Source organism: Siniperca chuatsi, linkage group LG4 (assembly GCF_020085105.1).
Source record: "Siniperca chuatsi isolate FFG_IHB_CAS linkage group LG4, ASM2008510v1, whole genome shotgun sequence".
NCBI classification, from domain to species: Eukaryota; Metazoa; Chordata; class Actinopteri; order Centrarchiformes; family Sinipercidae; genus Siniperca; species Siniperca chuatsi.
In genome coordinates, this window is record NC_058045.1 from 11,602,618 (window position 1) to 11,617,869 (window position 15,252).

The 15,252-nt window shown below is 38.6% G+C and overlaps 2 protein-coding genes and 1 long non-coding RNA gene across 6 annotated transcripts in view; 2 read left to right on the forward strand and 1 right to left on the reverse strand.

The window, feature by feature from the left end:
- The first annotated feature begins 46 nt into the window (after positions 1-46).
- Positions 47-2,399, forward strand: gcnt3 (glucosaminyl (N-acetyl) transferase 3, mucin type). The gene has a single exon (XM_044193836.1). The coding sequence runs from the start codon at positions 411-413 to the stop codon at positions 1,704-1,706; it is 1,296 nt and encodes a 431-aa protein (XP_044049771.1). The 5' UTR covers positions 47-410; the 3' UTR covers positions 1,707-2,399.
- Positions 2,295-14,283, reverse strand: bnip2 (BCL2 interacting protein 2). 4 transcript variants are annotated; one of them, XM_044193832.1, is made up of 12 exons: positions 13,826-14,279; positions 13,183-13,573; positions 9,237-9,332; positions 9,025-9,092; positions 8,327-8,503; positions 6,692-6,874; positions 6,063-6,165; positions 5,853-5,984; positions 5,641-5,727; positions 5,450-5,548; positions 4,640-4,675; positions 2,295-2,994 (listed from the first exon to the last, which is right to left on the reverse strand). In XM_044193832.1, the coding sequence occupies exons 2-12, from the start codon at positions 13,548-13,550 to the stop codon at positions 2,937-2,939; spliced, it is 1,407 nt and encodes a 468-aa protein (XP_044049767.1). In that variant the 5' UTR covers positions 13,551-13,573; positions 13,826-14,279; the 3' UTR covers positions 2,295-2,936. The 4 variants fall into 4 exon arrangements, with proteins under 4 accessions (XP_044049767.1, XP_044049766.1, XP_044049768.1 ...); XM_044193831.1 differs by having other exon boundaries at positions 13,671-14,279; XM_044193835.1 differs by adding an exon at positions 4,052-4,079 and having other exon boundaries at positions 2,900-2,994; positions 13,183-14,283.
- Positions 14,189-15,252, forward strand: part of LOC122875076 — a 16,436-nt gene continuing 15,372 nt past the window's right edge. The window contains exon 1 of the long non-coding RNA XR_006377740.1: positions 14,189-14,324. This is a non-coding gene — a long non-coding RNA (uncharacterized LOC122875076). The remainder of the gene's footprint in view (positions 14,325-15,252) is intronic.

Consider the following 15,252-nt stretch of genomic DNA (forward strand, 5'->3'; position numbering starts at 1 on the left):
GAATATTTTCAGGTCTAATTTTCAAACTAGAGCATCATAAAATTAAATAGAAAATGTTACAGGTGTCAGTGTAAGCAACAGAAGGACATTATGCCAATATTATGTGCACCATACATGAGTAACAACTCAGGAAAAATACTTTCTTCAAACAAGTCCTTTCTCATGTCAAGGTGTCGGCTCAACTTACTCAGCATTACACATCCACCAGGAGATACAATAAGCCAGATCCTATTTAGGATCAACTGGAAGGTATTTTCAAAGAATTCCTTCCACACCTTAGTTTGACACACCTACTCAGAGGGCTGAGTCCGCTTGTATAACTTTTATTAAATGAAGAACTGCAGACTCTCCCCACTCTGTAACCTGCACTGAAGACAAGGTCATCTGTGTTGCAGACCACAAGCAAGGAAATGGCTTTTGCAAGTTTGTTGAAGGGACAGATGTTGCTGAGGATCCTCTCTCTCATCCTCATGGGTATGTTCTTTTTTTTTGTCTTTTGGGACACTGGCTCTATCCGGCAGTCATTGTCTGATCTCAGAATACCACAGCAGTTCTCTATTGACCTGCCTGGCTGTTCGGCTATCATCACTGGAGACATAGAGGGCAAGAAAAGCGAATTCAGAGTGCTTCTGGCATCTAGGAAAAGACGGGATTTTTTATCTGAGGACTTCTATCTCAATGTGACAAAGGACTGTCCAGCTTACATTGAAAAGAGAGGTTTCATTACAGTGCCTCTCAGTGAAGAGGAGAGGGATTTTCCCATTGCCTACTCCATGGTGATCCATGAGAAGATTGAGATGTTTGAGCGACTTCTACGAGCTGTTTACACTCCTCAGAACATCTACTGTGTGCATGTGGACCACAAATCCTCTAAAGAATTTCAGAAGGCTGTGGAGACAATTGTTTCCTGCTTTCCTAATGTGTTTGTAGCCACTAGATTAGAAGCAGTGGTATATGCCACATGGTCCCGAGTGCAGGCAGATTTAAACTGCATGACAGATTTGCTGAGCTCACACATCCAGTGGAAGTACCTGCTTAACACCTGTGGGACAGACTTCCCCATCAAAACCAATGGTGAAATGGTTCAGGCACTGAAGGCCCTTAACGGGAGAAACAGCATGGAGTCTGAGGCCACCAACAACTACAAGAAAGACCGTTGGCAGTATCATCACAAGGTCACTGATACTGTCATCAGGACAAATGTGAGGAAAAGTCCCCCACCCATTAGCAGCCCCATGTTCTCAGGAAATGCTTACTTTGTGGTCACAAGAGCCTTTGTGAAACATGTCATGCAGGACAGAGAGGTTCAGAAATTTCTGGAGTGGGAGAAGGACACATACAGCCCCGATGAGCACTTGTGGGCCACCCTACAGAGGATGCCCTCTGTTCCCGGGTCAGTGCCTGCTAACATCAAGTATGACGAGTCAGACATGCAAGCCCTCGCTCGTGTGGTGAAGTGGAGCTATTTGGCAGGAGACATGAAAAATGGAGCCCCATACTATCCATGCGCTGGTGCTTACAGAAGATCAGTCTGTGTGTATGGAGCTGGTGACCTCCCGTGGCTCCTGAGACAACATCATCTCTTTGCAAATAAGTTTGATCCTGAGGTTGATGACATTGCTATTAGATGTATGGAGTCAGTTCTGCGTTTCAAAGCTTTAGGCCATGACCCACTGTTAACAGATCAATATTCCACCATTTTGTAAAGCTTGTAATCATTTGAAATGTAAAATATAATGTATTAATTAAGGCAGCCCTTCATGCTTAGAACTGGTATTATATAGAGCATATACATTTATCAAAATATTGTCAAGGAAATAATGAAATGTCTTGAAATATTCTGTTCCTGTTAATTTTCAAAATATGATCCATCTTTTTTATATATATATATATATATATATATATATATATATATATATATATATATATATACACACACACATATTCTGTGGCTGTTATTGTTAGAGATCTTATGGAATTTCTTAATTCTGTGAATGTTAAATCAATTGATATGATTTGGATTGATATTGATATGGATCTTGTTACGTAACCTTTTTTAAGTAGTCATACTTTTTCATGATTTCAATGAAATCTGTATTTGTGGTGCCATCTAGTGGATTCTAAATGGAAGAGATCTACAAAGCAAAAAAACAACTTAATTTGTTGGTTATTTGAATTTTGTCATGTCAGTTTGGTCACTATGTATTTTTAGTGCGGTCATATAATTACCTTTATCTTGTTACCTCTGCAAAACTGGCACTAAATGGAATTTTAAAAAAAAAACAAAACAATGATGTGGATCCAGGACTTTACTTGGAGGAAATGTTACATCTTTGCTTCAGAATGTTGCTCTCACAATGTTCTCCCTCTGCAAGTCAGAGGGCACATTCAAGTGAGGGGCAAAAAATCAAACTTTATTTTCCCCAGGCAGGATTTTAACAGAGATGTCAGCAGTGAATAGTGAAAAAGGTGCTGTCAAAATCTGTTCTATGAAATGCCACTCAATGGGTCAGAGACCTAAAATGTAGTTTAAAATCAGAGCAACCATAAAAATATATTAATTTCTCTCCATTGTCACCTTTTGAATATAAATATATATATTTAAATGTAATAAAGCAGAACATGCATCAACCATTTGTAACAGAGTGCCTTAAATAACGTGTAGATACAACAGTAACTAGGGAACATCAATAAGCTAAGTTTGACATGATATACCGGCAGTAAATAAAGAGTAAAAATGTTTCAGACAGCATGTGGAAATACACTGAGATCAAGCTGTAAAAAGTTCCACAATGTAACAGGCAGCATAGTTTCTAAAAGGCACTTTCCTGATGCAAAGAGCTCTCTCCAGTCACGCTGCCCAGAACATAAACATAACAGTGGCGGCGGTTCGAAACAATCTTCATCGTTCTCCTCCTCTTGCAGTGCGAACAGGGTCACTCTGAAACGGCAGCAGCTCCGATCTCCACTTTGCCGTGCATGTCCTGGTCGATTCTGCAGAGAGATTCAATAGTCATCAGACATCTGTGTGACTGGGATTGTATGACATCCAACAGGGCAAGGATAACTGATACAGTAATACAACAGGCTACTACACAGCCCATAAACACACTTCATATAATCACATCCTGAAACGTGATCAGTAACTTTACACCATTACGGAGGGAATTCATTGTGAGATGAATATCTTTTTACTTACCAGACAAATTAATTCCTAATTTGGTCTGTTTATTTTACACAAATAATATTTGTGCTTTTTTTACTGAAAGCACTGAAAATATCTGGGCAATACAAACCATCAATATCAGTTGTAATATGAGGTTCTTACTTCCCTTGAATCCTTAGACAAATGCACTAATGTTAACTTCAATATGTACTGCAGAAGACCAAAAAAATCCATATTAGTGCACAGACTGCTTTCATTATCTACAGCATACACTGCAAATAGTCATAGATATCGTACAATAAGTACATATAGAGTATATGCAATCTTTACATTTTTGCAAACCTGTGAAGAATCTATAACAATCTATAGCTGTGATGAGCATGAATGTGCAATTTTCAAAGATACTGTCAGAAAGACTTTGCTTTAACTCAATGGCAATGTGTGAGGTTTTAGTGCATTTGTCTTGCAAGTTTATCAATCAACTTAGAAACTCATGCATCTAATAACAAAAGTTCAACTAATTGTAGCAGTGTTTTATACACAACAGTCTCTTCTACAACCCCATGCTTGTTACTTTTCTAATGTTCTAACATCCCACAATATATATGCACACAACTTATCAGTAATGAGCAGAATATTTCTGTGTGCATGAGCAAGGCTGACAAAAGGTTTATGGCAATTACTAAACATCAGCAGGGAGCGGGTATGCAGTGAGTCATGCAAAGAGCTGTGAGGGTGGACAAGCTGGGTGCTCAGTGAGTTTGAGTTACTGAGGGGAACCATGTGAGGACGTGGTTACAGTGAAACCACACACCACAGTGACTAAGGCGAGCGACTTGCTTGTCGTTCCACCCCATTCAGTCATAAAAGCATGAACGAACTTACCCAACGTCAAACACCTCAAATTCTAAACCTGGTTTTTAAAAAGACACATGCAAGTAAGTGCTACTTGATGCCCCATATCAGAAAGCAGCAATGCAATCAGAACTATTCTAACTTGTTCTTGACATAAATCAATAATTCTTTTTGACAGCCAGCATTGCAGTGAAGACAATACATTGTAAAAAATGTTTTTATCTCAAAGTACATGGTATGCTTTAAGCCACACACAGATAGCTGATATTATTATGAGGCAATACATAAAGAACAAATTTCACACGAATTGGCTTTGAGATGAACTTCACAGAATTGGCTAAGAAATGGGATTTAGTTGATTAAACAATCACCAAGTCACCTATCAACCAGCTTCTCGGCCTGCTTTTTAGAAACATCCTAAATCTACTGAGAGGGAAAAGTGGGACATTGGGGTTGTTGATTTTAGCCAGAAGGAAACAGCAAATCATCCAACTACAAAAACACGAGATATGATGAGGTGTATTGGTGCATTTCTGAAAGCCAACGGATCATTTTGTTGTTAGTTTTGTGAAAAGCAAAAAAAATGCTGAGACTGATCCTGGGTGAAAGTGCATATACCTTTTACGGCTTTTCCTATTTTTTTCGTCGTCAAACCTTTAGAGGGGGTAGGGAAATGGAGTTAAGGAAAGGAGAAATACACAGCCAACAGCAACCAAACATCCAAAAGAGCAAAAACATTTGAGAAGATGAGTATTTGTGTTGATGTCTTTTCTAATGCCACAAGGAAACAAGACCCGCCTCAGGTTAAGCCACATCGAGGAAAAATACAGCATGAGCTCAATAGTCATGCATATCAGCAAAGGTTAACATTAGAAAATGAAGAATGTATTCTTTAATAGCAGTTTATAGGAAGAAATTATAGATGCAATTATTTATTTTCAGTAATGCTGACACTTGTTGAAATGTTAAAAGAACTCATAGTGAATAACTCCATCAAGGCTACACAGGAAAAGACAGAATGTTGTTGTAGCACCACCTACAGATGAAATGCAACCAAATTTTGCAGGATCAGTCAAAGCTGATACTGTGTAAGCACAAAACATTAATAGAATACCTACTAGAATTTGGAAAACCAATTAAAAGAAAAACAGCAAGGCACATGAAAGGAATTACTGTTTTTTTTTTAAGGAATTGTTTAATGATATGTAAACATACAACACATGAATGCTTACTTAAATGTTAGAACTGACCATTAACACCTTTTCATCATTTAAGTATAAAATCAGAGGGCCAAATCACCACATTTCTGTTATGTCCTTGGATTTACATTTATTAGCTTGCAGACACCAAACTGCAGTATTTGGTCTTTTGACAGGACGTTTGTAGTGTTTTAAAAGAGCTTGTTTTGTTTGAGTGAAGCATACTTACTGTTTGATACAATCTGGTATGGACACATACTCCATTGGAACCAGTTCTGCAAGGTCTGTCAAGCTGTACACATACTTGATTTTCTGACTAAATTTGGAGCTGTGGAAAGGAGTAGAAAATGTCAGAATCTAAAAGGTTACCTGAGAAGATCTTCATTTCATTACTCTATTCACCTTAAACATTCAAGTTACCTTATGAAAGGTTTTGTGAGTGCCAGCAGGGTGCGAATAAACCAAGAGGGATGGACAATTATCAAAGACTTCAAGTTCTTCCTTAACCTGTACAAAAAGAGTGAGAGAAGCTGTCAACTATTACTACTATCACACATCGCATCTGATGATACTGTTCTTGGGATGGGGCTGATGCCTCTGCATCCGTTGTACAAACTACCACTAAGACTCACCTCCTATCAATCTGCTGATAACACTTTCTGAGCCAGCCGACAGTTGGCATCTTTTTCCGAGAGGTCGCACCATTCAAATACACAATCATATAGTTCTCAGCAACCAAAAGCTCCAGTGTGCCAATGACATACCTGCGACAGGAAAATTCCATTAGTGCCTGTTCTAAAATGGTCACTCACAAGGCCAGAAGAATTCAAATAAACACTCACTTGAATAAATTGTCCATGATGTATCTGTAATTAGGTTGATTGCTCTCAGGCATAAAGCACACAGCAAACACAATTATGGCATTCAAACCGTCTCCATAGTAACCTGCAGTGAAAAATCAAACATCAAAAATGTATGTTTCAGGATGAAAACACAATTTTCATTGTCACACTTTTTTTTTATTACTTCTTATTTTACAGACATACTTAAAATTACCAGGGATGCACGGTATTATTCAGCTGATACAGATAACCCATAATTACCTGCTTCTCATGGCCAATACAGATAAGATAACCGATAATTTCACATTTTTGTATTTTAAAAAGTAGTTCATAACCTGTAGTTTATACACACCTGAGGGTAAGAAAGGCTGAGATGTAGGGAGCAAAGACAGATTTAATATTCCATAGCTCTGACCTAACCAAATCTAACTGACTTCACTATTAATACAACAAAAACAAAGAACAGTGACTCATTTTTTCTAGTAAAGTGCATAAAAAAACTTCACAAACATACTTTAGCTTTCATAGAACATGAAGCCTATCAAAGTTTTTGCTGCTGATATATATTGTGCATCCCTAAAAGTTACTGTACGCGTGTGTGTTAAATTTCACAATGTAATGCCACTGACCTCCATGGCTGATAACTCTCTTGTAAGGTTCGATGGCCTTCATGTCCACTCTGTGTTCCTGGTCTCCGATTCGAAACACCCTCCAGCGTCGACCCTCCTCCCTCTCCTCCGAGGCCGAGTACTCCTGGACTGACTCCACACCCTTCTGTAGTAGTTCTGTGGTTTTCGGCTTGGGGAGATCATCTAAAAGGAGATAAGGCATTTTAAACCCACGGCTTGGATACTACACCCCCCCCCCCCGGATGTCTGTTGTTATCAAATCATATCTATTTTGATCAAATTCTTTATTAAATGTTTAGATCACTCAATAATTAATAATTGAACTTTTCGCATGCATTTTAATCAATGGACATTAACATTGCATTTATTTTTTTGCTGTTGTCTTTTGGATGGCATGCTTTCTCTCCGAATCAACACCAACAATCAGATCTCACTTCCATGTTTCCCTTTCACTTAGGTCAGCATTATCCTGGGGGAAACGCTGCTGTTGTACTGAGCTTGTCATGTCATGGGATAATAAATGGAAACAAATGTGATGAACAAACATTCCCATTCACAGCGATGCACCGCTGCTGAAATCCCTGAGCACTTCTGTGCATCTTTTTTAGGGTGTATAGCTGCATGACGTGCATAATGTTTAATTCTGCATATCATGCAGATATCAAGCAAGTGTTGAAATGATCATGTATAAGCATGCAACAAGCAGAATTGAAAAAAAGTGAATAGTGCAAATGTGTCTCCAATTAAAGGCTAAATTCATTAAGCACACAGTTTTTATCATACTATAATGTATTCATTCATTGTGTAATTTCTTGTGATGTGTGATATCTTGTAAAATATGACACACTTAATGACTAATAACCAAACAGCACATGCTAGCAAATGTTAAAATGGATAATATCTGATAACTGCAGCATTACTGTGTGGATTTAACCATTTCTTAACCGACAAGTTACTACTGATTGTTTCCTGAAATGTAGGAAAATTTCAAAGAAAGGAAAAATTACATGCACAAAAACATTAACTGAAAATGAAGGGTATGAAAAACAAAATCTCCCCATGATTTGTTTGAACAACTGAAGACAGAACATAATCTGGACCACAGGGGTTGATTGACTCTTGGTTGGCAGGAAAAAAAAGGGGGGCTGTCCAAGAGACCTTACCACAAGGAAGAGAGAAACCTGCTGCTGGCCTGTAGCCTGTTTCCAGGCAGAGAATGGAAACAATTCTTCCAAGTGAAAAAGAGGAAGGCAGCAGTGTGGAAACAAAAACAACAAAGCACATTTTAACTTCACTTAAGGCAGACAGCTGCCTACCCAAACCTGAAAAATGAAGGAAGGAAAAGGGCAAGGATCCAAGAAACCAGGATATAAAAGTCTGGTCTGACACTTTTGCTACTGTGTTACAAACCAACGAATAACCCTAAGAAGGGGAAATCTTTTCATAAATAGATTACACCACTGTGGACTTCATCTGGCTCCAATTTGAAAGTATCTTTGCACATATCACCTCATCAAGCCAATCTAAACTTTACTGTTTCAACTTTCAGCATTAACAAAAACTGGAACAACCAGGGTTAAAAGATACTAAGTACTAAAACTGTTATTATTATCATTGCATGATATAAATTCTTACCTTCCCATTCAAACTCATTGCTGTTGTCTGAAGGTGTGTCTATGCCATCAAGGTCCAGCTCTGTACTCTCATCCAGCTCATCAGAGAGAAGAGAACCTTCACTGCGGTCGAGTGTAAGACTGATGTCCGGAGCTGCAAGCTTCTTCTTTGCCTTTTTGCCATGGTTCATTGTATAGCCTAAGGTAGATGCCAAATCATCAGTGGTTAGGCTGTTCGTAAGAACAATTAAAGAATACTCACATGTAGTGAACAGATCTTTTCCTAGCGCATCGAGAGTGCTTGTTCGTGCAAAAAAAAAAGGACTCTAGAGTTCAGCCAAAGCTTATATGAGGCTTACACAAATCAAGTGGTATCTTCCAACGTAACAGTCTTTTAGTACGAAATTTCCTCTTTGTGTTACTGTCCCTCCACTGCAGCTCAGCAAAGAAAACACTGTCATAGAGGATTTTGTACTAAAAAGACTAAGCCAGAAGATACCCTTTGGTTTTTCAAGGCTGCTGCTGAGGCCTCATAAGTTTGAGCTGAACTTAAGAATGCAATTTTTGCACGAACAACAAGAATGATTACAGCGACCAATAACTCTCTCAACATACATATGGGCATGTGAGTTTTAAGATAGACTAAAAATGTGAACATGTCGTATAATATTCTCCTGGGTCACTGCAGCAATGCACCGTATACTACTCTGTTTTCATTACCAGGGTCTCCCTCTTCAGAGGTTCCTGCAAAAAGCTCATCTTCAAGCTCCTCTTCCTCCGGTAGGGGCCTAATAATCAAACAGGAGGTGATCACACCTTCAGTAGGTTTATGGTTCATGTGACTTTCAAAACACAAACATGTGATAAAAAGCTGTGAACCACAATTTACACGGTAATACATAATTTACAACATTAGGAGCGATTGACAATACCGTGGAAAGTCCTCGTCCTGCCACTCTTCCTTCAGTTCAACTCCTTCCATTCTTAGGCGGGCCTCTGTTGTGGCGACTGACTCTTGGCGCTCCAGGCTGGGAATGAAAATACAAAAAGGTTATGTTTAATGATCTCTAATTGGAAAAAGGCCCTCTTGTACTACAAATGCATTAAGATCAAGAGCAGGGCCAGCAGAGATTATCCTTGACAAACAAAATCCATACACTTAATTGGTTATCTGTCATCCATTGCTTATGACTTGTACAATCTTTAATACGTCAGCAACTAAAACCTTCACAAAGTTAGTGGATATGGATAGTGACAGTGATGGAACAAGATAACATATACATGAGACTAAAAAGTATGGTCTTTATGTTATGAATAGGGTAGGTTATGTTGAGAAAATGCTACATAATACTGGATTTTTAAGAAAAAGTTGATTTCATTTTAAAAGGATTCAAATGGAGAAGGGTTACACTTCCAAAACAAAAGAATATAATCTCCTTCTTAAAACTGTCTCAGTATATCATTTACATAACATTTTTATACAGCACTACTGACAGTCTCAATGAACCTTTACAAGTTTGTAGAGCAACATTTGAAATCAGATTTTTTTTTTTGTTTATGTGAGTTATAATATTTTAGGGCAGGGGGTTCTAAGAGCTAATTCATGTAAACAGATTCAATACTTTAATCTCTATTTATGTATTAATTTGTCTACAGAAGTATTTGTATAACAAGAGCTTGTTGGTAAGAGATTGTGTGTGATTGCGTATTGTCAAATTGTTCATGTGAATTGGCTAATAAGTTCAGACAACTTTTTCGAAAAATCAACACGGCTTACGCCTCAGTTTCCATTACCCAAGATTTTAGTCACAGTGCACATGACATGACAGATGAACAAGTAACATGGAATGAAACATGTTCCATGTCACTTTGGCATTCCAGCAATTTTTGTGACATTTAAGCACCGTTTTTATTTTAAAAAGGCCATTTTTAGCTTCACAGCTGGATATGCTGTATTAAGTATTAAGTGCAATTTTGAATACCTAACCAAAGTTTGGGGGAAAAGGATCCCTATGGCTTTTAGAATGAACCTTAACATTCCAAATCTGTATACTGTATAATAAAGGGCAATAACAGCTTTTCGTGTGCTGTGGTCAACCCCGCCTGTTACTTACCACCTTAGCATTACATGCTGTTAGTCAGGGGAAAACCCTGTTTGTTTATATGCCAAGCAGTATGTGAAAGCAGTATGTGCCTCTTTACTATCACATGGGCTTATTGCCTTTTTCCAACAAACCAAATACTTTGATATGAGTGGAAAAATAACTATGACACTACAGTTGTTCCAGTTACTGGACAGATGCTTTGTGTTGCAGTGCTAATCAATACATAATCCACAGTCTTGCATGTTGATCGAGAATCTCCTCAAGAGTTTCAGCTTGCAACTGGCCACATAATCAGATCACTGGCTTCTTGAAAAGCTTACAAGCTTGTGTTAAGGGCTTAGTTAATAAACCATAGGGCTAGTCACTAATGCTGATCATGGTATCTGTATCGTTGCTGTACAGAGCTCCCTTTGATGCATTAATCACATACACAACTGTATTTGTGCTCCCAGACACAAAAACATTCTGGGCATTTGGTTCTCAACATTTCATAACATATCAGTTGTTTGCTTATGTATAGTGCTAATCCCCACATTACATTTGAAATCCAACTGAGAGAGGTAGAAGTGCCACAGGAATGTGGTTTTCTGAAAAGGAACCCTTGCAATCAAAGTGCACTGGAGACCAAGCTGCATGTCAGTGAAATCAGCCACATTAGGCAGTCAAATGGAAAAGATGAATAACAGTTTAAAAACTACAATAACAATACTGCAATTAGTGGTGAGCTGATCAATAGCGGATGGTTTGAGATTATGACTATGCTGACACTTCTTGGTCAAGGCTTCCATCAAGACAGTGCACATATAACACATGTTTTATGCTGACTTGTTTAAAATGTTAAGAAAATATTAAGACAGAAGGTAAATCTATATAAAGATGTTGATCGGAAGGGTTGACCAAAATGTTTAATGAGAAGTCAATTTTCATGGTCATGATTTCATCAGTTTTGACAGGAATATTATTTGGTGTTAAGATCTTTGCAATATGATTCTCTTCTTCATCTACACTTTTTCTTTACAGTGTCTACTCCCATAAACTCTTCTTATGCCCCATCTTCACGGTGAAAAGGGTGGGGAACCATTACTTTACCATGCTATATTTGAGATTAGTTCCCTTATAGCAATACAGTGAAAGCTGGTTGGACCCTCTGCAAGAAAGCCTTGAATTCCCCTGGCACAGTCCTGCTAATAACAGTCTCTATGATACGCAAATCTATCAATGTCAGAAAAAGAGTGGCCTATTTGGCTTTAGTGAAGCACTCTACATGTTAAAATTTCTAATTGTTCTGTCAATAAAACTGCTAGTTTTTCTATATGAAGATTAAAAAGGCAGAAGCACAATACATAGCAGCACCTTATCTTGTCAAACACAGAACAACACAGTGGGCATTTACAAGAGATAAAATCCTGAAATGTAATCTGCTTATGGTTAAATAAAATGTGTCAACTAGTGTTACCCTTTTTTATATACTGATTTCTAAAAACATTGCACCTACAGTGATTTGCACCTACTTAATGAATGAATGACCCACTCTTGTTTGCCAAGGGTTGCAAAGAAAGATCTATCATCTTCTTCATAAGTTTGTCAAAGTTCTGCCAAACAATGCTCTGTGCATATGTTGCTCAGCTGTCCACAGATTTTGCTTACTATAACCCACAGGGGCTTGAGACAAAAGCAGCTAAACCTGTACAATATCATACAGTCCAAAAGATGGAATATACTGCATTTTCGAAGCTTATAGTTGGCAGTTTTTCTTCAGATTGTGCCAGAGAAGTGTTGATTTAAAAAGGTCCAGTATGTAGGATTTAGTGGCATCTAACGGTGAAACTGCAGTTTGCAACCGACTGAATACCGCTCACATCACCCTCCCGTTCCAAACGTGTAGGAAAAACTAAGGTGGTCGCGAAACTTGTGAAAACTGCCAACGGCCCTACCTAGAGCCAGTGTTTGGTTTGTCCGTTCTGGGCTACTGTAGAAACATGGCGGTGCAACATGGTGACCTCCGTGGAAGGGGACCCGCTCCCTATGTAGATAAAAACGATTTATTCTAAGGTAATGAAAACGCAACGATTCCTATTTTCAGGTGATTATACACTAATGAAAACATACTTATAAATATTATGTTCCATATCTGCCAATAGATCCTACTAAATTTTACACTGGACCTTTAACTCTGGTCATTTTTGTCATCCTAGTCTTTGATGCTGGATTTCATTATAATATATGATCCTACTGTTTTGTCTACAGCTGGACAAAATAATATTGTACAGGTATTCCTGTTACCCCCTCTACAATGTTCAGGAAATAAATTTCATACCAGTCTAGTTTCTACTTGACCTGCTTTTCTGGCCAGGCTACAAATATGAGAAGGCCAAAAGGTCTGGAAAGGATATGTCTGCAAGCTTGCTGAAAACAAACTATAAGTTTGAAAGCCAGAATGGGGTCCAGTTATCACTTAAACAGTTTTGTTCCTTTTTGTGCCCTGGGTTAAACAGTTTTGCCTATGAGAGAAGGTCTTCATTTGAGGAGCTGAACACAGCAAATAATAGCATCTAGCACTGGTATCGGCAGTGACGCTGGAGAATCGCTGGCCTGACAAAATCCAGTACACTGAAAAACATTCACAGACACTGGGGCACAGGCAGTCGTCTGGCTCAGGTCCTAGAGTCTGAGAGAACAGCATTCTTGCAATGGAGAGATGAAACCAGAAACTAGCTAATATTTTTAAGTTGTCAACATGTAGGCCAAACATTAAAACTGTCCAGATACAGACCTTCCGATAGGTCCAGGTGGTGAGCGTGGCTGGGGAAGGCTCACTGGGGTAGAGCTACTTGCTCCGGGCTGTTTCTGCTCATTGTCTGGAGCTGTCCTTTCCTGTGGCGTACCTCTTGTTTTGGTTAGACTGTCTCGAAGTGCCTCTTCGCCATTTTCAACTGTAGAAGCTGTGCTACTTTGTAATTCGTCTAATTCCTCCTCGTCACCTTCTGCCGACACTCCAGAAGACGAGGGACTAGAAGTTTGTCTGTTTCCCAGGTCCTCATGCGTCCTTCTAGGTGTGACAAAATCTGGGCTGCTATTGTTCAAATTCATATCGCTTACACCCTTCAGCACCGCTTCACTCCCAATCACATCCGATGCCATAAGTTTTTCCTGTCGCCCTGGTGCTATAGCGGATCAGAGTGAAAGAGTCCGACAATGAAACGTTTAAAACGCCGGTTTGCTAGTTAACCTAAGTCAGTAAGATTGCTGAATGTGACTTACACAACTTCTTTAGAAGTTTTGTGGCTAGCGTGGTAGCTCTTGTCTGCTGTGCAGCTAGCAAAGAGGACTGTTGTTGACAGCTAGCTATGCCAACTAACAGCACATCTTATTAACCAAATTGTGTTAAATGTCACACAGGGTGCACAGATAATCACCTTTTCTAAATGCGCCACACTGTGTGAACTCGGGAGTCCAAAAAGTATGCTAGCTTTGCATAAGCAGTGGTGCGCCGTGTTCCTACTTATCAATTTCCTCCCTTCCTTCCTTCCTCCAAGTCAGAATGCTCTCCTGCGACGTAACAAACGTTAGTCACGCTAGCGTATTTTCGACAGTTAACGTTAACTACAGCAAAAGGCAAGCTATAGTTGTCCACTTAACGCCGGCATTAATCCATAAAATCAAGCCAGTTGTCAACTACGACGCAACCCTAAGACAACAGTTCCATGGATCCATGTAAAGTATAAAGTCAGTATCCGCTGATTTAACTAGCCGGGTACTCCAGTAGGCCCTATTAATTGCAGCAATGTAGCAGCAGAAGACGGTTGTTTGCTAACACCGCTAGCTAACAAACTGGAGCATTCTGTTAAGTTAACGTTACTTCTCCAGCTAGCGGTAGCGAGTTCTCTGTGAAGTTGCCAGTTATGTTTCCTACAGGTTCGTATCTGAACTTTCTACCTTCATCTCTCAAGCCCACAAAACACACACTAAGATACAATACATTGTTATTTTAGTGCGTTGTTTTCGCCACCTGAATAACAATGTTTTCAGTGCCTCATCTTGCGAGGCAAAATTGTTTTTCTATATTCTAAAAATATAATTTCGTTTCACTGTCTCACAAGTTAAAACGATCAAAACAAACTCGATAAAGTGCATTTCTCTGCAACTGTAGTTTAAAATATATCGTATAACTAGAGTTAGAGACGTTGATATAGGTTAATAGATAATTTATAAGTCTAATGTTTCTGACTGCTCTGTGGGAAGTGAGCAAACCTGGCACCCCTGCCAGTTTTGAGCCTTCTGTGAACTGTCGAGGTTTCACTGCCCCAGCAAGGTTTTACTGCCCTCTGCTGATCGTACAAAAATAACATTTTTAAAGGTTGAGACTACAGAATCTGTTGACCTGCTTTGTATCGAAAACATTGATGTTTTTTTTGTTTTTTTAAACTCTTGGCTTTTAGGGCACCAGTGCTTTTGTGCTGTTTTATACTTCTGCTTTACTTTATTTCAGAGAGAAGTATTTTACATTTTACTCTCTTCTATGTAACAGAAGTTACAGATTACAAAACCTATGATCAGTTTATAAAATATGATGCATCACTATTGATTAAACAACCCAAGAGTATATAAAGTAGTGAAAGTTATCTCCACTTTGATGAGTTACAACATTAACATGCTGCTTACATTTAATGAATCAGTAATAATAATCCAATAATATAACATTTCTAACAATATAACATTCAGAATGAGTCCATTCTGCATAAGAAGTACTTTTAGTTTTGATATACAATAAGTACATTTTGTTGCTAATACTTAAATGCAGGACTTTTACTTCTAACAGAAAATGTTAACACTACTGTATTTC